The sequence below is a fragment of the Pteropus vampyrus genome, unplaced genomic scaffold, assembly GCF_000151845.1.
Source record: "Pteropus vampyrus isolate Shadow unplaced genomic scaffold, Pvam_2.0 Scaffold116, whole genome shotgun sequence".
Taxonomy (NCBI): Eukaryota; Metazoa; Chordata; class Mammalia; order Chiroptera; family Pteropodidae; genus Pteropus; species Pteropus vampyrus.
This window is the reverse complement of record NW_011888897.1, coordinates 2,981,445-3,002,021: the sequence shown is the minus strand read 5'-3', so window position 1 is coordinate 3,002,021 and position 20,577 is coordinate 2,981,445. Positions and strand designations below refer to the sequence as shown.

The 20,577-nt window shown below is 46.6% G+C and overlaps 1 protein-coding gene and 1 pseudogene across 1 annotated transcript in view; both read left to right on the top strand.

Annotated features, from left to right (window-relative positions):
• NTF3 (neurotrophin 3) overlaps positions 1-19,090 on the top strand; it is a 74,639-nt gene extending 55,549 nt beyond the window's left edge. The window contains exon 2 of the mRNA XM_011365895.1: positions 17,984-19,090. Coding sequence (XP_011364197.1) covers positions 17,984-18,778 — 795 coding nt within the window. The 3' untranslated portion in view covers positions 18,779-19,090. The remainder of the gene's footprint in view (positions 1-17,983) is intronic.
• A 656-nt stretch (positions 19,091-19,746) lies between these two features.
• On the top strand, positions 19,747-19,865 carry LOC111743603 (annotated as a pseudogene).
• The last annotated feature ends 712 nt before the right edge of the window (positions 19,866-20,577 follow it).

Here is a 20,577-nt window from a genome sequence, read left to right as displayed (position 1 = left end):
ATTAACTGTGGCGTTATTTATGAGAATAGAGAATAAGAAATACTAAATTTCCTGCAAAGGGAGTATGATCCAGTTAATTATGGCACACTCCTATGATGGAATATTGTGTAGCCATCAACATTTTGTTTATGTTGAATTTTAATATGATGGAAGAATGCTTAGATTTTAAGATGAAGAAGGAAAGTCACAGAATGATATATATTAAATAATATCAACTACGTAATGCATAGAAAAACTTTGCATGTGTTTTTAAAAAGCTGGGCACAAATATTCCATAGCGGTACTTGTGGGAGCTGATAGGTTTTTTATTTATATATATTTGTATTTTTAGAATGTTCTTCAATATACTCATTACTTTTATAAGAAGGAGAGAGACTCTAGAAAAACATATTTAAGGAAAAAATTCTTTAAACATAAAAAGGGGTATATGAAATCATGGTATAATTTGGCCTCTTCAGAAAACCAGAGTAGCAATGTTTATTCTCTCAGGGCCCAGGATGGGGCGTGTGACCAGCATGGCCTGGTGTTGGACAACACGATTTGGGCGTGAGACATGCCTGCTGCTAATCTTCGCTATAGTGTGGCCATGGTGTGACCTCAGGCAAGCTCCTTTCTCTTGAGCTTGGTTTCTTTTTTTATGAAATAGAATCCTACATGCCTCCAGTCTCCTTCTCTTTTTTTTAATTAAATTTATTGGAGTGACCGGTTAATAAAATTATATAGGTTTCAAGTGTACAATTCAGTAATACGTCATCCGTATGTTGCATTGGGTGTTCACCACCCAGAGTCAAGTCTCCTTCTGTCACCATATATTTGACTCCCTTGGCCCTTACTTTACAATTCCAAATCCTAAAAAGCTCAGAAAACCCAAAGTCATTTCTTAAGGTGACAGCAGATGCATTTGGCTGCAAAATATGACCTGAATTGACAGAATCTTTATCTCATTTAAGTGAATATAATTTTGCAGCAGAATATGAAATATAAACTTGTTTAATCATGGAATGCTGCCCCAGACCCATTGAGGATATTAGGTCATATACAGTAACATAGAGGGTTTCAGATAAGGGATTATGATCTGTAGGACATGCCTTATAGAGTCATGATAGAATTCAATCTGATAGTGATTGTACAGTCCTTAGCACAGTTCCTGGCATGAAGTAAATGCTCAGTGATGTTAGCTATCATCATTGCTGATATTATAATTATTTTGGGGCCTTCACTAAGTACAGAGTGCATGACTTCTGCTTGCCTTCTCCTCTTTCCGGTCTTTTCTTTATTAGGATTTTTGAGGAGACTGAGGTGTCGTTTATTATGGGAGACTGAGGTGTCGTTTATTATGGGAACTTAGGCAACATCGTTTAGAACATAGGAAATGAAAAATGGGAACTTCCGGCAAGGAAATTCTCTGGCCTCTTTTCTTCTTTTAGATTTCTAGCTTCTTGAAGAATAAGTTATAGAGAATAATGTATGTCAATAGGGCATTCAGATAGTTGAAGAGCTAATCAAAGAATAAATCTTATTCCCTTGATGAAGATTTTAATCTCAAAGCCTTCATGTTCATTGTGTTCATTGTAATGTATAGTTGGTCTACATTTAAAGACGTAACCAACTTTAAGCTAAAACCAGTCTAATATATAAATTTTTTAATTGAAGAGTGATTCTTTACTGTTTTCTATATGAACTTACAATAAGAATTTTTATTTCAAATCCTCCTATTATTTTAAAATATAATTCATTTCACAAAAATTTGATTTGCACTTAGCCTGTTCAGAAGCATGAGCAGGATATAAACAGGTCCTTGCTTCTTCCTTTGCTTGGATGAGTCGGTGCTCCATAAATTCTGTTAGAGAAACATTAGGCAACTACATTATTAACATTACCAAGGGGACTTAAAATTGTCATGTTATAGGATCAAAAATTCCACATTCTGAATCAATGCCAATATGTTTCCATACCCTTTAGTTTGACCACAGTTGGCCGCAATCCCCTCCTCTCATCCACATCACTCACCCACAGTGGAGTGTAAGTCACTCTGCTCCCACAGATCTCTATGGCCCCACTGAGCTCCCTGTGGTGGAGCGTTTGCCTTCGCAACATCAGCATGGAACCACAGAGCCTCAGATCTAGGGGGAACCTTTTTGCAGTCCTCTCTATGAAATCCAGTTAATCTGGCCATCTAGACTCATGCCTAGAAACTCACTCTGGCATTCTTTCTAGTAAGTTGAAATAGAGTTCCCTGAAATAGATGGCTCTAATGCTTTACGAGTTGGTCCAGTGGCAGAAGAGCTAATCTTTTGGCCAAAAATGACTGCCTGTTACGAGGTCTCCAATTTTTTTCCATTTCTACTCATCAAGTCCCTGTTGGCCCCCCTCCTGCAGTCCCAGCACAGTGCCAAAACACATTCCTGCACATTCTTGGGTTTCCACTTATCCTCTGTGTTAATCCATTCATTAGCATCAAATTGCAGGGCTCCTCGCCAAACCCATCAAGCATAATTGGAGCTTCTGAAGTCACATTCCCCCAATTACATTAGTTGAGTTGTCTCATTAGCCACCATGCATCACCCAAACACATCGTCGAACATATTTTCCTCCATTATTGTTGTCATTTTCTTAATACAGGTATTGTTAAGAAAGATTGTTTTTAACACACACTTTGGCTTAACCTGTCGTTTGATCTCCAGAATACAATAAATCTTCAGACTAAGTAGAGGCGAGACGGGGGGAGGACATGAGTAGGGAAGGCTTAGAAAAAGTGGGCGCAGAACCTAAGCCAATGACAGGCCGCCTCCATCTCCCTGGACAGGAGGATGCCCTTGTAGCCAGAGGTTGTCCGACTCTGGAAATGACCTACTGGTGCAGCAAAGACATGGTGAGCCCAGAGGCACTTTGGACTAGAAAGGGCTCTTCCAAAGTTCACAGACAGATGACAGGTCTCCACTTTCTGGGCGATCACGAGCATGTGGTCTGTTTTCTGGGCTCTTTGGGACTTTGATCATAGAGAGGATTATCTTTTAGGAAGAACGTAGGATCAGGAGTTAGGACGCAGGGTTCTGGTTTTGGCTTTATGCAAGCTGTGACAACTTCGAGCCCATCGCTCACCTACTTTATATCCTAAATTTCTCAGCTTTAAAATAGCAATACCCTCTCCTTATAATTTTCCTAACTCCATCTCCACCAGAAAAGCTAAAGACAGTAAGATTCAGTTTTAAATTGCAGGCCTTGACGTATAGTTGGTGCTCAAAGTATCATCCTTCTGTTCTTTAAGAGTTGATGGTTCTGCCATGCCCCGCCAGATGTGTTTCTTTGCCTGAGACCCGTGTGTCTGTTTTGTACAGCCTCGAGCCCTCAATCTGGCCCCTGGGGGCTCATGTTATCCCCCACTTGCTCCTGCCCTCACTTGTTAGGTTAAAGGGTTGCCTCACTTCCTGTATCAAGGTGGCCCATGCTCACTCTTCAGAGTATCCATAGAGGCCAGAAGCTTTTAAGTACAATGGATGATACTTTTGAGGAGGAGGAGCAGCACACAGTTCTCAGGCTCCTTTGACCAATTTGAGGTCATCTTCGGCCCGCCCAACCCAACCCTTCCAGGGCTGCAAAAACCAAAAAAAAAAAAACAAAACAAAAAAAAAAAACAACAAAAAACTAGTGTGAAGCTGCGCATTGCATTTTTTAAGAGTGAAGCTCAGTGGCCAAAAGATGTATCAGGGAGGCTGGGGTGCATAGGGGAGGTGCATGGTGTAGGGGTCAGGCGAAGAGGCGCGGAAAGTCTGCTCCCATCCCCAAAACGAGCATTATGTTGGAAAAATCTCTTCAGCCTTTATTTACCATGGTGGGTAGCCACGGGAGGAGGGGGAGCTGGGATGGAGAAGGAAGACAATAGAACGCTGTGTTGCCTCGCTATAAAAGCATGCTCTAAGCAAATAATGTGGCCAGCTCAGTCAGAGCACTGCTCAATTAGCCCCAGTGCTTAAAAGAGGGTACCCCACAGCTGTTGTGGCGGCGGGTGGGCTCGAGCAAAGGCAAGCACTCTGGGCACTCAGGAGGCAAACCTGCAGGAACCCTACGTGGGAATTGACCTGGGACGGGGCGCGGCACGGGAGACACAGACCACTCCAACCTGAACGAAACTCATGCTTCTTGAATAGAGGACCTGAGAGGGGCTTGGTTGGCTGTTCTAGGGAGAGGCAGTGTGGGGAGACCACAGAGGAGGTGACCAGAAAAATGAGTGCAAACATTTCATGCAGAGTGACCGACATATGGAACGTGTTATCCATAAGGGTTACAGGCTGGAGTTGCTCCTAGAGTTTTTCAGGGGTGGGATGGGGGATGGGGGGAGCCTTCAGAAACTTAAGGAGGTTTCTAAACAAAAGGAATTTGAGAAGGGTTGGAGAAATAATGAGAAATGCAAACTTGACCGAGAGTTTCTCTTTCTATCTCCCCGGCTTCTCTCCTGCCTGTCCTTACATGTTTTTAATTCACAGGGACCTGAGAAGGCCACGGAGCCGTGCGCCTTACTGTGTAAATGAGCAGAGCTGACGGAGTGTGTGTGTGTGTGTGTGTTGGGGGATGGGGTAAGTAGGGCCCCCAGAGCCATCTCTTACTCCTCTATGTCCAAGGGGACCAGAGAGAGAGCATCAAGCCCAGGGCCTTGCTTAGACCTCTGCTGGGTAGGCAGACAGCTAGCACTGCAGCGATCTTAGGATGATTTCCTTTGATCTCCTTGTTTTGTAGAAAAGCAAACTGATGCCTGAGAGGAGAGGGGGAAAAGATTTGACCAAGGTCTCACAGTGACTAAATGGGAAAGCTCGGGGGAGCACCCAGTCTTGGGGTCTCTCTTAACACTCGGGTTTTCTTCCCTTCTCAGCATCCCTCTCCCGACATACATACGCAGACACATACACACCACACACACACACACACACACGCACGCACGCACGCACGCACACGCACGCACACACACGCTCACACGCTGCCTAGCCTGTTACCAGCAGTGCATGTGCTGGTCAGAATTGCTCCTCTCCCCCACCTCTGATGGCAGCGCTGCTGGGCACTGCTTGCCCCAACCACTCAGGACAAGGTGCAAATGATCTGTACGATCATGGCCTGTTTCGTGGGCCTCTGCCTCACTTCCAGGGAGCTCTTTTTGAAACTGAGTGCTCATGCCTTCGTGCTTTCTCATAGTGCCTGGTCTGTGGCTACCTGCCGTGTCTGCAGCACCAGCTCCTTCATTTCCCTGGAGGGCGGGAAGGAAATGTAAGCTAATGCAAGGATTTAACTAGCTGGGGGTGGGGGTAGCAGCAGGGTGGAGCAGTTTCTAACAGAATCTAAGTGCAGATACCCTCTGGAGCTGCAGTAGAAGTGGCTTTGGACAGGGCATTCTCTCTCACGCTTCTCTCTCCTCCGTTTTTCCCTAGCCAGGTAGAAAAGCCACCTGTCCGGGGGCCTTTGACTCAGCACAAACCTGTTCAGAAAAGCCTTGTCTGCCTGCCCCTCTCTCTCTCTCTCCTCTCTCTTTTCTTCCCCCCACCCCTTTCACACACACACTCACACTCACTCACCCTGAAGTCTCACAGAGTAGAGGGTTGCCTCACACCTCTGCGCTGCCACTTTGTAGTCAGACCCACTGGGATGGCAGTTCCTCAGCAAGAGCACGCCTTCAGGTGATTGACAGCTCCAAGGGACATTCCTGTTCTTCAGGATTCCAGCCTCAAGGAGGTAGTAGTACACAATGATTATCCTAGAGATCCATTTTAGATCCATCAACCAGGATGGATCTAAATTCCAAGCAAATTTAATGTTATTGTTGACATTAAAAGGTGAAACCTCTGATTCTCTGTTAGTTTTTCCAGCTCTGGATGTTTGCTTATCTTTTGCTGGGTAACGAACCACCCCAAAACTTAGTGGTATAAAACAATAACCGTTTTATCATTTCTCATGATTTTATGGACCAAGAATTTAGGTAGAGCTAGGTTGGGTGATTCTTCTGTGCCATGTGGCATTGACAGAGGTCGCTTGGTAGTATTGAGTTGGCTGATGGACTGGTACAGATCATCCAGACCAGCTTCACTCAAAACTAGCAGTACCTTGGCAGGGCTGGCTTGAAGCCCGTCGAGGGGAGCCTCTTTAGCTTGGTGACCTCAGGACTGTCAGATGACTCACATGGCAGCTCGGGGATCCAAGAATTGGAAGAAGCTGCATGGCCTTTTACAGCCTAGGCTTGGAATCATACAGCGTTACTTCTGCTAGAGTGTACTGGTCAAAACAGCCACAAGCCACACACACACAAGGGGAGGGCACATGGACATCACCTCTAGATGGGAAGAGTGTCGAAAACCAGCAGCTGTGTTTTAAATTAGCAACACGCTTGTGCACAGTGTCTGGGCCCCATGTGTTTTCTGTCTAGACCTTCTCGTAGGTCTAGCTCACTTTTGCTATCTGATATATCAAGGGAGCCTCTGTTGATGCTGAAGCTTCTGGAGGTGTCTCCTTAGGCCAGTGTCCTGTGACTGCCCTGCTTTCCTCCCACCTCCATCTCTTCCTCCTAAGAGAATGTGCAGCCACAGTTCTCCCCATCTCTAGAATCATATGGCAGTTGGCTCTTCAGAAACAGTAAAGTTTCCAAGGTAATGGAGAGCACTGGTCTTGAGGATGTTGCAAAACAGAGAGGCCAAAGGGATGAAAAAGCCTTCAGGTTGGAAGTGACGTCATCCAAAGAGGTGGCAGACGAGAGACAGAAAGGAAAATGCACAGAATACCAGAGTTCTTGAGGGCTGTGGATGTAACGAGGTGATGGTGCTGACGCTGCACAACTATCTGTAAGAGGAAAGAGGGAAGGATTCTGCCTCCATGGGCTGTCTCTTGGGCTGGATGAGGCTGCCAGGGCCCCCCTCTTACAATGTAGCATTAAACATGCCACGTCGGTCGGGCTCACAGGGGACCCTTATGCCTCCCTGAGAAAGTCCTGCTAGCACTTGAGCCTGGTGGGCAGATTTTCTGCTCGCATTTTTAAATGCACTGCTCTGTGTTGGTTCCAGATGAGCAGCCCAGGGCCGGTCCTCTGGAGAGCTGGGTTTTAGTTCTGGCTCTCTCACTAATTTATAGTTTCATTTTGGGCAGGTCACTTGCCCGTCGTAAATTTCCTATTATATGAGAATCCTAGTAGATTAGGATACCATTGCCTGGCTCCATAGCTTCAAAGAGACACAGGGAAACATGGAGAAGCAGAAAATGAGACAGGTAATGAGGATCATGTGGTCTGGTGAAGAAATGACTTGGGACTGGCTGAGGATCGTAGAAGCAGAGAACCTTCAAAACTCTTTAGTTCAAGAATTATTCACCTAGGATCTGTGGGTCTGTGGGTTAGGCTTTAGGGAGCCTGTGAACTGCCTTGAAATTACTTTGCAAAATTTTTCCTTTGTACGCACATGTATGCTTTTAGGGGAAAGTTTCTTTGGTTTTTATCACATTCTAAAAAGGGTCAACGATCCAGAAACAACTAGGAACAACTGTTTTAGTCCACTGGCATCCTGTGACGTGACTCTTAACCAGGAGGGATAAGGCCTCCCCGGATGCCCATAGGAAAGGTGTGAATGCTTTTTTTCGGTTGTCGTCATGATTCTGGACACAATTAATATTTAGTAGGTGAGGGCCACGGCTCCATATGAGGAGACAAAACTGAACAATGAAGAACTGTCCTGCTCGAAATACCAGCAGCAAACCTGCGGAGAAATTCCATTAGGAATTGAGACCCCAAGTCCAGCCATGGTTCTCCCATACCCTCAAAGCTAGTCAGTAGCAGAGTTGGGTTTTATTCATAAATCGGAACAGGAGATATGCCAAGAGTCCACGTTGTTTTATTTCTCCTCATCAACTGCAAATATACTAAGATCAATGAAAATCAAAGAATCAGAAATCTGTTCCACCTTCAAAGATCCAGTAATTTTCAAAAAGAATCCCCGAGTTATTGGTCTTCTTTACCATCAAATAAGGAAAGAGGAAACGAATGTTTTCCATTTGGGGAAAATGAAGCATCGATAAAGGAGCCTATTAGCCTCATGTCACAGAAATGCTTTTCAGCTGCTAAGAATTGGTGATGCTAGCCTCAGACGGTGCAATGTCCTGTACATCTCAGAAGGCCTGCTTTAAATGTCTCTTTCTCTAACAAAGGAAAGATGCATTAGTATATCAGCGTGGTGCTCACTCACTGCCTAGTTCGCTGCAAGCCAGTGGCAGGTGCCTTCAACTCTCTGGAATGAATTGGGAGGTGTTATGCAGTATCAGTTCGAAATAAGTCTTGTGGGGCTGCACAGACAGGGGTTTGCATCCTGGCTCCGCCTCTCAGTTGATGTGTGATCTTGGACAAAACAAGTTAATCCCTCTGAGCCTCAGTTTCCTCAGCTGAAAAGTGGGGCTAATAATCGTATCTGTGAGGATTAATTGAGATAATCCATGTGACGTGTCCCGCAAAGTCCCTAGCATATGGCACGGCTCAGTAAATGCTAACTGTTATTACTGGCGATTATTGTGACTGTGTCTGTGATTAAAGACAGCTTTGGATTCAGGGTGTTGGTGCCAAATTTGCTTTCAGAGGACAAGCTCCGAGGTGGTTTTTAGTCTCGCCCAGCTGCCCAGAAAGAGAGTCAGTAGACTGTCTGGGGTGGGAGCCATGACATTTGTGAAGTGCCAACCACACACTCCAGTTTGAGTGGGAGATTGATTTTCCTCCTGTGTGCACAGCTCAGCGTCGCCTCACTAGTGGGCGAGAAGAGGCTCAGGAAGTCAGCACTCAGCCATCTCTCTTGCCTCAGTTTCCTGGTCTGTCAGGTGAATAACGGTGGCCAGGGTGAGCAGAGGGGAGAGATGCCAGCAGAGTGGAAGGAAGCCTCGTCCTCAGAGTCTTCAGACATGGCAGTTTCCTGGAGAGGGGCTCCCGACCAAAGACAGCCACAGACCATTTGCCAATTCCTCATCCTCATGAAAGGAGGTTGGCTGTGGGGCCAGGAGGAGGTGCGAGGGGGAAGCGTGGCCTGTATTTGACACAGGCCTGATCGCCAAGCCTGGAGGAGAAAAGCTTCCATATGACCACACTTAACTGTGGCCAAGTCTTCATGGGGCCAAACCATTATGGTTTGGGTTGATCCCGGCCTCGCTATTGCTGCTCTGGTCGATGCACAGTCAAAGATTTGGGTGTTGCCAAGCCAACTGTGGTCTTGGTTTGGAAGAGGCATCCAGAGTGTGAATGGAAGTCATGCTTTGGGATTTCCCTTAGCTTCCGGCTCTCGAGATGAAGCCAACTTCATTATTCTGCCATGTTAAGACTCTTTTTTGGCTTCATAAATAAGATTGATTCTTTATCATCATCATCATCATCATCATCATCATTTATTATAATTATTAAATGTCAATTACTCAGCAGTCCATCCTTTGTAATAATATTAACTTACAGCTCTGTAGCACTTTGCAGGTAGTGCATATGCTTGAAACGTAAATCCAACTCAAACATGAGGCATAAATCTAAAATGAAAAGGTTGACTCGGAGCAGTTATTCTCTCATACCAAGAGTGTAACGCCAGGTGTACCCCCAACCGTCAGTGTAACTGAAGCAAACTTCCCTCGTGTATTTTCACGCTTGGAAAATGGAGTTAACCCAGAGGCAGAAAATGAAACCGAAATCAAAATGCCTCAGAATATTAAATGGTACCATAATTTAGAAATAGCCTGACTGTAACCCGTCCTTATCTTGGGGAGCACAGTATATTGGGGAAGGGGTGCGGATGGGCTTGTGCACGCACACGCCCATGCACGTAAACCTTTATGCACAGTGGTGGACGAGTATTGGTGCCCAGAGCAAAGAAAACTGAATTTACTAGATAAATGCCCTTATGGCCAGTAGCTGGATTCACACAAATTTTCTCTGCAGATCCTTCCTTGTTCACCCTCTGGCCATGAAATGAGAGTTTGTAATATGGAAAGGATAAAGTAAATCTGGGTTTCCTGGGGCCTGTGTCAGCATACCAAGCTTTTTTCAGATCTCTCTGCCAAGATGGGACCACGCCAGAGGGTTCCTTGGCCTGAGGAATCACTGCGCTACCTTCCTCTCAGAGCTGCTGGTGCACATTATTTTGACATGTGCCACACCTTCCGTCTTTTGCTGCCTTGGGGCCAGAGGAGGATATGCTTTGAACAATGTAAAATTCCTCCCCAACAGCTGTGCGAAGCAAACTCACAGCTTTCAGCTTCCATCTCGAAGCACTGAGCTTGGTTTTGGATCTAGGCTCTTGTTCATCCAGAGGTCTCGGTTCCTCGTTTTCTGGCCTCTAAGAGGGGCCCATTTTAGAAATTCCTTTCTGAGGGAGGTGAGTCAACCTTCCAAGCTTCTCTGTTTTGTTTTGTTTCATCTGGAATATGCCTTCCCGGATATGGACTATGTGCCATGTTTCCACTGCGAAGCCAGCATCTCCCGCAAACTGAAGACCTTGTCCTATTCCAGATCTTGGGCCAAGAGTTGTCCATGTCAGTCAGTATCAGAACCCTGGGTTAACTAAGTTTTAACAGAGGAACTAAGCAGAATGAGGGATTTTTAAAAACAGGTTAGGAGTCCGTTTGCTCTGTCTCCTGTCGACTCTATGCAAATGCAGATCTGCCCAGGGTCAGGGCTTCCCAAACGAGGTCTCACCAAATACAGCACAGAGACGGAGGCCCTCCTTCGTCTAGATCACGGATCACTTTTGGTTTGGGGGATTTAGAGCATGCCTATCAGCATCTTTTGGTGGCTGTCGTTAACTTGCTCTCTGATCTTGCCTCCATCTTGTGCCCTCTCTAAAGCTCAATTTATGTTTGATTTGTTTTGTGTGTGTGTGTGCTTCCGAAGGCAGAGAATGTGACAGTTGCCACCACTCTAGAAGTGTACTGGGAGTGAATGAGATGAGTTTTAGAAAAGAACATAGAGCTACAGGAGAAACCCACACAGCCCTATTCGTGAGTGTGAATTCATTTCTCATTGACTCCGTGCAACAATTCCAAGTCACTCCTCCCCTTCATCCTTTTACAAGCATTTCCCTCCCTTGTTGGTTTTGGATTCATCTGGCCCCCAGTGAGTTAACCTACGTGTTTCCAGTTTGAATCTCATCATGCTATTTCCAGGTTGCCAACCCCCGTGGGTGCCGGGGAATAATAATTGGTCTGTCCTCACCGGTGTTTGTAGCACCTTCCCTTTGAACGTCATCTGTGCATTTTAATTAATCTGCTACTTTTTCCTCTCCTGCTTCCGGATCATTAATAAAGAGATTAACCAAAACCAGACCAATCCCCAGAGGAGGCTCTGCCAGGATCTCTCTCTCCCAACTCCCAGCCTTGTCATGGGTCAGAATATCTTTATGTGGCCCCACCAGTAATTTTTAGGCCTCAGGACCTGTGTTCAAAACAAAGCCAATTTGAATAAATTTTGCAATTAAGATATGAGGAACAAGCCTAGCCAGTCTTTTGCGTGGCCTTAGTTTAATATTTCCACCACATTCCTTTCCTGTTTGTCATTCTACTTTAAATCTATCGCTTTCCCACCTCTCTCCCTTTCCACTCCCCGAACAAGATGTTAGGGTTATCTGGCAGGATGTGGTCTTTTGAGCCCCTAACATTAGTCAGAGACCATGTCATCGCTGCAGAAATTCTCCAAAGAATTAGACCCTTCTAGATACAGCTGGACGGTGTCCTTATTCACCCCAGCCAGAGGATGCATTTGCCTCCAGAGCGTGTGGCTGTACCAGAAATCATGAAATCTTTTGAATTCGCATGTTAAAAACTTGGCAAATTTAAAAGTGTTTTCCACGTTCAATCTCGTGCCTCCTCCCCGAGGAAAGCTAGAGTCTTTATGCCTTCTTTGTAAGTCGCCCTGATTTCCAAGGCTGGTGCCGAACCCAGGGCTTGAGAAGGTACAGCAAGTGCTCTGTCCACGACAATACGCAGCCTCTGCAGGTATGGATGGCTCGCTGAGGACTAACATTGGACAGCATCAGGCCCAGGAAGGACAGGAGTAAACTGAATTTTGTTCACTGATTTCACGGGGAATGTTTTCATTGGGAATATGGAGAGGAGGAGACCAGAGTGGTGGCCTCAGATCCCTGGAAACTCTGCTGAGGGTTTTGGGGAGATGCTCAACCTGCTGGTGGCAGCTGTCCTGGCTCTAGGCTTGGAACTTGAGCTTCCTCTGGAAATAAACTCTCTGGAATGTTTGAGAGCGAGGACAGACAGAGAGACAGCACAGTATAACCAACTGTTAAGAGCATCGGCTTTAGAGCCAGACTGTGATTAGACCGTGGCTCTGCCGCTTGTTAGCTAGTTATTGAACCAACTCATGCCTCAGTTTCCCAACCTGAAACAGGAAATGTAAGTACCTGCCTCAGAGGAGTTGTTATCAAGATTAAAGATTTAATGGGTATCAGTCCCTGGCACGTAGCATTTTTGTTCTTGGTGCTCCCACTCTGATCAGGCTAAAAATTTACTCCACACATATGCAACAAGCGAGGTCTTTGGTTAATGCTCAGGAGGAGGTGTTCTTGTGTTGGGAAGCTGGAAAGTCTGGAGAGGTAAGTCGGAACTCAGCGGATATAGCCCTGTTCTCTTTGTGTGTGAGAGGACGGACCTGGGTGCTTGCCGTGGGCTCAGATCCTGTACCACTCTCCACCTCGGCTTCCTTTTCCATTTCAGCTGCTTCTTGAATACCCTCGAACGCTCTGTGTGTATTGTAAACCGAGCCAAAAAGGAGGAATCAGAAATTGCTCTCTTTTGAGTATTTTGAGGGATGGTGAAACCTTGTAGGAATGTTGCTCCAGGGACTGAGAAAACACCATATGTGGGAAAGCATTTCTAAGTGAGGAAAATAGCATATGCAAGTTGGTCAGGATCTTGGAAAACTCTGAGCAGGGGAAATGGGCACTGGGGAGAGTGTAGGAAGGGGGTTTTACTGAGGTCTTTAACAGGTCTTTTTCCAATTATAGCCAAGAAGAGCCTAGGGACCATGGCCGACTTCAGAGCCAGGGTCTGTATTTGCTTTGGGAAAAGAAGGCAGAGTTGATTGGCTTCCAAACCAGACTTGGCAGAAGTCCATCCAGATCGCAGGCCAGTAAGCGGTGTCTTGGGTAGGTCTTGATCGTAGTAGGCGCTCATTCAGTAAATAGGCATTGAGGCTCTGCAACAGACCAGCCCAGCGCTAGGCATCAGGCATGTGTGGATGAAAAAGACATGGCTTCATCATCAAACAGGCAACAAACGCCAGTAATAATACAATAGGTTAATTGTTTGTGAGCTACATTGGCTACCAGAGAAGGAGCATAGAAGTCTCTCTAAACCAAAAACTTCACTCATGTGCCTTGCCTGGGTCGAGCTGGCACTGCCTTCCCTTTTCTATAAGCCCAATCCAGGGAACTAGTCCTCTGGTACCTTGTACGTGTGCATGGAGGACAGGCATGCAGCGTCTCTGCTGCCTCAGATAATTCAGGTTTATGTCCAACTGATATTTCCAGTGGATCACTCAATGCCAAAAACTATGCTAAGCACTTTCATATAGATATGATCACTTACCCTTCACAATGACCTTGATTATGCACAAGCCACACGATTTTTGTTGAGTTTCATAACTAAGTATCATCTCTCACTCTGTACTGTTATTTAGCAGTCTGACCTCAATTCACACCACCACTCCGGGCCTCAGTTTCTTTATTTGTAAAAATGAGGAGGTTATCTAAGGTCATTTCCAGCTTTCAACATTGTGTTTTGTGAGTTCTCCTGCCAGCATTCATTGGCTTGATCTCTACAACAAAGCTGAAAGCAGATTATCAAAGTCAAGTCCACAGAAAGCCTGCTGGGTGTTAAGGCAGCCTTGCCTTGCGGATAGTTTAGAAACACTTACCAGTCTGCAGATGATTATTCCCACTGCTGATTACCAAGTATCATGGCAAGGTTTGGGATTTGACGGTAAGAAACAGTACAGATCCAGAAACGGCAGGACCTATCCTCAGGAGCTTTGGGGAGCTTTTAATATAATTAATTTTTTCATTTGCCTCACCCTACCCCCACCAGCAGTGGCCTGATTTCTTTGTGCTGAGTTTGTGTATTGAGACCCAAGAAAGAAGGGGGGGGCGGGGCGGGCCTAGGGGTTGGGCTATCTAAGGAGTCAGGAGACCTGCGTTTTAACCCAGCAAACACCTTGCATTCCCAGAAGCGGTGCACACCGAGGAGGGATGCCAGGAAAGTCCACCACGGCACAGTCAGTAGTAGTGTCGGTAGGAAATTTTAAAACAATAATAAAATCAGCTAAAAGTCAGTCTGCTTTTTATGCTCCACATGCTTTGGCAATTCTTAGGCATGTCGGTGATAAAAAATATTCCTCCTTGACGATACTGATGTCTCCCACTGTCCCATTTAGTTCCCTCCATTCTTGGTCACTGCTGCTCAGAGGGAGAAAGCTGGGAATCTCAAGGGCCTTTCATTTACCACATCCCCAGGTGCTCCCTGCCAGATTGTAGCCGAAGTCATAGCTTCCACCCACAGCTCCGAACACGACACCCTGCCACGCAGTACTCCATGGGCTTTGCCCACCCCTCCTGACCAAAAATGGATTTCTACTCTTACCTTCTAACAGTCTGACTGAGATTGAACATCTGAGTTCCTGCAGTGAGAGCTGGCTTCATGGGCCTGCAATCTGTGCAGTGGCCCAGGGTCCCGTACTCAGGAAAGGGACCTCACTGAACTCAGGGTTCAATGCTCTATAGTTTCTGTCTTGGAAGTCTTAGAATTTTATCTCTGATATGTGTCTTGTATGTGAAGCGCAATGGGACAGTGGAGCATGCACCTAGAGACTTGGCTTATTGGCTCAAATGTGGTCACGCCTCTTGCAGCCAACCCTGCCCCTAAATAATTTTTGCTCAAGGCTGGTTCGGCCTTCAGCCACCCTCCCTTCCAGCTCTGACGCACTGCACCTAGACCTCCACCCCCACCTTGTATGTGCTGTGGTGTGGACACTGGGGAGGGGCACAGACACAAACAGGAAGGAAGGGGCTCTTGGTCTCGGAGAAGCATCTAGTGAATAAACCACGTAAGATGCCATACCTGCCACCATTGCCACTCAGAAAACGTCCTGCAGGAATGCAAAAGACGTGGCAGTGGCTGTTGCTGGGGAGCCTCACAGGAACGAGGCACTGAAGAATGGGTAAAATTTCAACAGAAGGGGTGATAAAAGTGCAAGGTGAAGGGCATGGCATGTGCACGTGGGTCCTACAGCTTATTCTAGTGGTTTTTAAATAGTGAATGGGGCTGCAGCAGAGGATGTGTGAGCCCAGTGGTAATAGGATGAAAAGGGAGGTTGGGCCCAGAGAGCAAAGAAGCGCTTTCTCTGTCCTGTGTGTCTCTCCTCTTCTTTAAACTACAGTTTGGATTTTCCCCATCTGTAAAATTAAGGAATTGGATTAAAGGCTCTTCTCCTAGTATCCTTCGGTTCTGTATTCAGGCACCAACCATAAATGTGCTTCCCCAAACCATTGGCACCATCCATCGGCACCATCCATCATCCTTCCCATCAACTCAGCCTCGTAATGACCTGCTGATCTATACATCGACTCGTACTCTACCTGGGACTTCCACTCCACCCCCCAACCACTTGATCTCTCCCCATGCGCAGATAGCCTGTGTATTCTGAGCTTACAGTGGCTGGGCTCTGGGGAGATTTAATAAATCGAATTTCGATAGCCCCACAATCCCAAATTATTTTACCGCAGTGGTATTCTGTTTGGGGGTATAATTCTAGGACATGTCTGCCATATTTTTTGTGTTTTTCAAATTTCATTTTGTTGATCCTGCCAGATTGAAGGAAAGGTCACTTTTTGCAGAGTGGGAAGGAGAGTAGTTATCCTGTGGGAACTGTTTTCCTAGGATAATATGATTCCTAGAGCAATCTTTAGGGTTGGGCAGCAAAGCCAGAATCTTTTGCTCGGCTCTGACCTCGAAGGAGTCCGTTGTCCAGAAAGCAGTTCCCATGGAAGAAAGATGGTCTCCTTATCAGAGAGACAGGCCAGGAGCCAGGAGGAGGAAATTGGAACAAAGTGCCTGCAACACTGCTGGCCTTTGGGGACAGGAGAGCAGTTCTTCAGACCAGATGGGGAAGGAGGCTGCATCTGTGGGTGCCGGGAGCGAGTTAGCACGGGCAGGCGCAGGCACAGGCGCAGGCACTGGGTAAGCAGGTCGGCTTTTCTGTTTCTCGTGCCACCTTTGTTTATTTCCTTGCTGGTTTCCCTCTGGATTTAGTAAAGTCTTTCTGAAAATACCAAAGGTGAACCAAGGGAAAGATTTTTATTTTCCATGCTCAAACAGACCTTTAAAGAGAAAACAATGTACCCCTGGGGCCGGGGCGGAGGCAGCAATGGTAATTAAACAGCGGATACCTCCAGGCAGGTGTCGTGAATCACAGGGCACTGGTGTGGATGGATCCCACCTGGAGAATCTCTTTCCGGTGCCCGATTCAGAAAATCTGGGCTTTGCTCTAGTGAGAGAGAGACCAGCAAGGAAGGTATTTCGAGAGCAGATCACTAATTCCCCAAGGACTCAATAGAAATCCCATGCTGAGGTTCTACTATGGCAACAGAAAGAGAGTGTTGATGGGTTAAAATGCCATTTATCTTGAGATCAGCCCACTAATTCCCCAAAGACTCAACAGAAACCCTGTGTCGAGGTTATGCTGTGGCAGCAGAATGAGAGCGTCGATGGGTTAAAATGTCATTTAAACAAGAAGATAATAGAATTAGAAATCTAACCACTAAAAGAAACATTCTGCAATGGAAGCTTTAAAAAGCCAAATGAGGAAAATTAATCAACAAGGCATCTTGCTATTCAGGGCAAGTCTGGCTCTGAGCTGGTTGTTGCTGCCTCTTCATCTTCTGCCGTCTTGTGAAGAGGCTCTCTGGGGAGCAGCCGGGTGTCCCAGGGAAGCATGTTCATTGGAGAACTTAGCAGAGCACCGGAAGCTCAGGCCCTCTCTTAGAGTAGGTAGTGGCCCCACATGTTCCTCTCTAAGGGTGGGAGACCGGCTCCCCCAGGCATGGCCCAGCCAGGGATGAGCCCATGTCCTGATGCCACAACACAGAGCAACCAACCCAACCCTCAGCCTCAGGGTATGCCTTTGAGAGACCCCAGGGGCCGCAGTTGGGGGGCAGTAGAGCTCTGTTTGTTGAAACATTTGCGGGGCTGCTATTGCTAATAAAAGACTATCAATACAGTTTATAATTTTCAGGTTGATTTCTTCATAGTTCGCCCAAGTGGAGTGGCCTTTGGTCTTTTCAGGCTCAAGGGACGTTTAAAGACGTGGCAGGATCGCGTCCACACACAGCAGAAGGCCGCAGATACAGCAGACATGAGACGCAGATGCAGTAGGTTCTGTCTGTCCAGGAAGAGCAGAGGCGGAAGCGCGTTCCTCATCTCGCCTCTGCCTTCGTGACCTAGGTCCTAGGAAGAGACCTAACTCTTTTCTACCGTAGTTCTCGCCACTAATGTTTTTGGTTTATTTTGTTAAAAAATTATTTTGCCCTCTCCCACCGGCTTATACAGCATGTGTGTGCGTGCACACGCTCACACGCTCACACCCACACACACACACGCTCACACACACACAAACACACACACACACACACACATTTCTTTCCCCATCACACAGCCACAAGGCTGGAAGAGGACTGTTGAGGCAAAGCCACTTGGAAGTCTAGGAGAGAAATGTGATGTAGAGATTCCGAGGACTCCTAGAAGGAAGCAGTTTCCAGGGGTAAGGAAGGAGATAGCTCTGTCTCTGGACATCAGAGAGGAGTTTTGTTTGCTCACCAAGGATGGTGACACCCTGCTGTCTCTTACCCACATAGGGACACTCGGCCTCTGGGAGCTGGTCCCAGAATGACATGGTCTCAGCTACCACAGCCTGCTATTAACACCTGTGTTTCCTTTTCAGATCTTACAGGTGAACAAGGTGATGTCCATCTTGTTTTATGTGATATTTCTCGCTTATCTCCGTGGCATCCAAGGTAACAACATGGATCAAAGGAGTTTGCCAGAAGACTCGCTCAATTCCCTGATTATTAAGCTGATCCAGGCAGATATTTTGAAAAACAAGCTTTCCAAGCAGATGGTGGACGTTAAGGAAAACTACCAGCGCACCCTGCCCAAAGCAGAAGCCCCCCAAGAGCCGGAGCAGGGCGAGCCCGCCAAGTCGGAATTTCAGCCGATGATTGCAACGGACACGGAATTGCTGCGGCAGCAGAGACGCTACAACTCACCCCGGGTCCTGCTGAGTGACAGCACCCCCTTGGAGCCCCCTCCCTTGTATCTCATGGAGGATTACGTGGGCAACCCCATGGTGGCAAACAGAACATCGCGGAGGAAGAGGTATGCAGAGCACAAGAGTCACCGAGGGGAATACTCCGTGTGTGACAGCGAGAGTCTGTGGGTGACCGACAAGTCATCAGCCATAGACATTCGGGGACACCAGGTCACGGTGCTGGGGGAGATCAAAACCGGCAACTCTCCCGTCAAACAATATTTTTATGAGACGAGATGTAAAGAAGCCAGGCCTGTCAAAAACGGTTGCAGGGGGATTGACGATAAACACTGGAACTCGCAGTGCAAAACGTCCCAAACCTATGTCCGAGCACTGACGTCAGAAAACAATAAACTTGTAGGCTGGCGATGGATACGGATAGACACCTCCTGTGTGTGTGCCTTGTCGAGAAAGATCGGAAGAACATAAATTGACATCTTTCCCCATATATAAATTATTACTTTAAATTATATGATATGCATGTAGCATATAAATGTTTATATTGTTTTTATATATTATAAGTTGACCTTTATTTATTAAACTTCAGCAACCCTACAGTATATAAGCTTTTTTTCTCAATAAAATCAGTGTGCTTGCCTTCACTCAGGCCTCTCCCATCTGTTAAACCTTATTTTGTGACCCGGCTCTCGGGAGCCACTCTGTAAAATCTGTGTACACCAGTATTTTGCATTCAGTATTGTCAAGGCCATGACTGTCGTTTTAGTAAACTTGTTAAAATCAGATGATGTCAGAGTTGTATATAGGTAGTGATAGCCCCCCGCTCCTGGGATACTTCATATTTGATTGATTAATTAATTAAAAGAACCGTTATCGCCTCCATTGAAAATGAAACCCAGCAGCTTTGAGCCGCACACTTAATCCTGGCCAGCAAGCTCACCGTCAGGAGCTCACTCTCCTTTCTCTGCTGTCGGTTTCGCCAATCAGGATTATGATCCGTTCCACTGGTATGGTCCTGGCACAACAGCAGTGAACCTGGCAATTTTAGTGTTGGAAGTGTCTTCTCTGCACGTTTGTTGTTTGGGGTGGTTTAAGGGTTGGATTTCTTTTGGCTTTGGTTTTTGTTTTGCTTTCTTGTAAGTGAGTTTCACCCTTTTAGGCACAGAGGAAAACTTCTTTAACTATTTGTAACAGAATAATTGTATGGTTACCCAGAAGCAAAGCGAAAGGGAGCATGAATAATTTACTCATTGGAGATCTTTGGGGGGCACGGCCTCCCTCTGCTTCTGGTGGCCCCCCCTGGAGCTGCACAAAACGTTAGAAAATGCTCACACTTTGGAGTCAGACCTAGGTTCAAATTCTAGCTTCTCCCCTGTGACCTTGGGCAAGGTTTTGAAGACTCCTGAGCCCATGTTTCTCAGGGTCGAGAAGTCGATGGGGTCTAGGGCCATGCCACCCTGAAGAAGCCTGATCCTGTCTGATCTCGGAAGCTAAGCAAGGTCAGGCCTCGTTAGTACTTGGATGGGAGACCACCTAGGAAGACCAGGTGCTGTAGGCGTAAAAAATAAAAAATAAGGGATTGTAAGCTGACAAGGTCCTTGCAATTTGTGAGGTCAACCGAGGGTTGCCTCGCCTAAAAATAAAAAAGATGGGGATTCCACTTACCTCACAGGGCTGTCCTGGGGGTTCGATTAAATAACCCCTGTCGACCTCATCGCGTAGGGTAGGCATTCGAGAGTGATAGGCCCGTCTCCCTGCCTCTCCTCTCCTTTCTCAGCTGTTGCGTTCCTCTGTATCAGTTTTGGTTGATTCATCACTTTGAAATGTGAAAGCTCAAATGGAAGGAAACTTTCCGGTACCTACGAGGTCCCAAGAGGAGTCACAGCAGCAGAGCATCACTGTGGGGATGCCCACAACTGCCCTGCCACGGCAGGCCTGAGGAGGACACCGGTGGTGTTCCCCCAAGACTTTTTCCCACTGGGAAGCTGTTTGTCCTATTCGGTTTGAAACCTAAGGACTCTCATCTCCCATCTCGTGGGGTGTGCGAGGTGCCCATTATCCCATCACGGAGGCCCCCATTACTGCCTGAAACCTTGTCCTGTGCCTTCTCTGGATTGCCTTGCCTTCAAGGCCTGCATGTGCTCTCTCTACATAGAGCAGCCCACACCCCGAGATTTCTCTACCGTATGCCTAATTGAAAATATGTCCTTTTGTACCATGAACACTTGAAACAGGCTCAGCAAATAGCAATGACTTTGGTTAAGAGCATC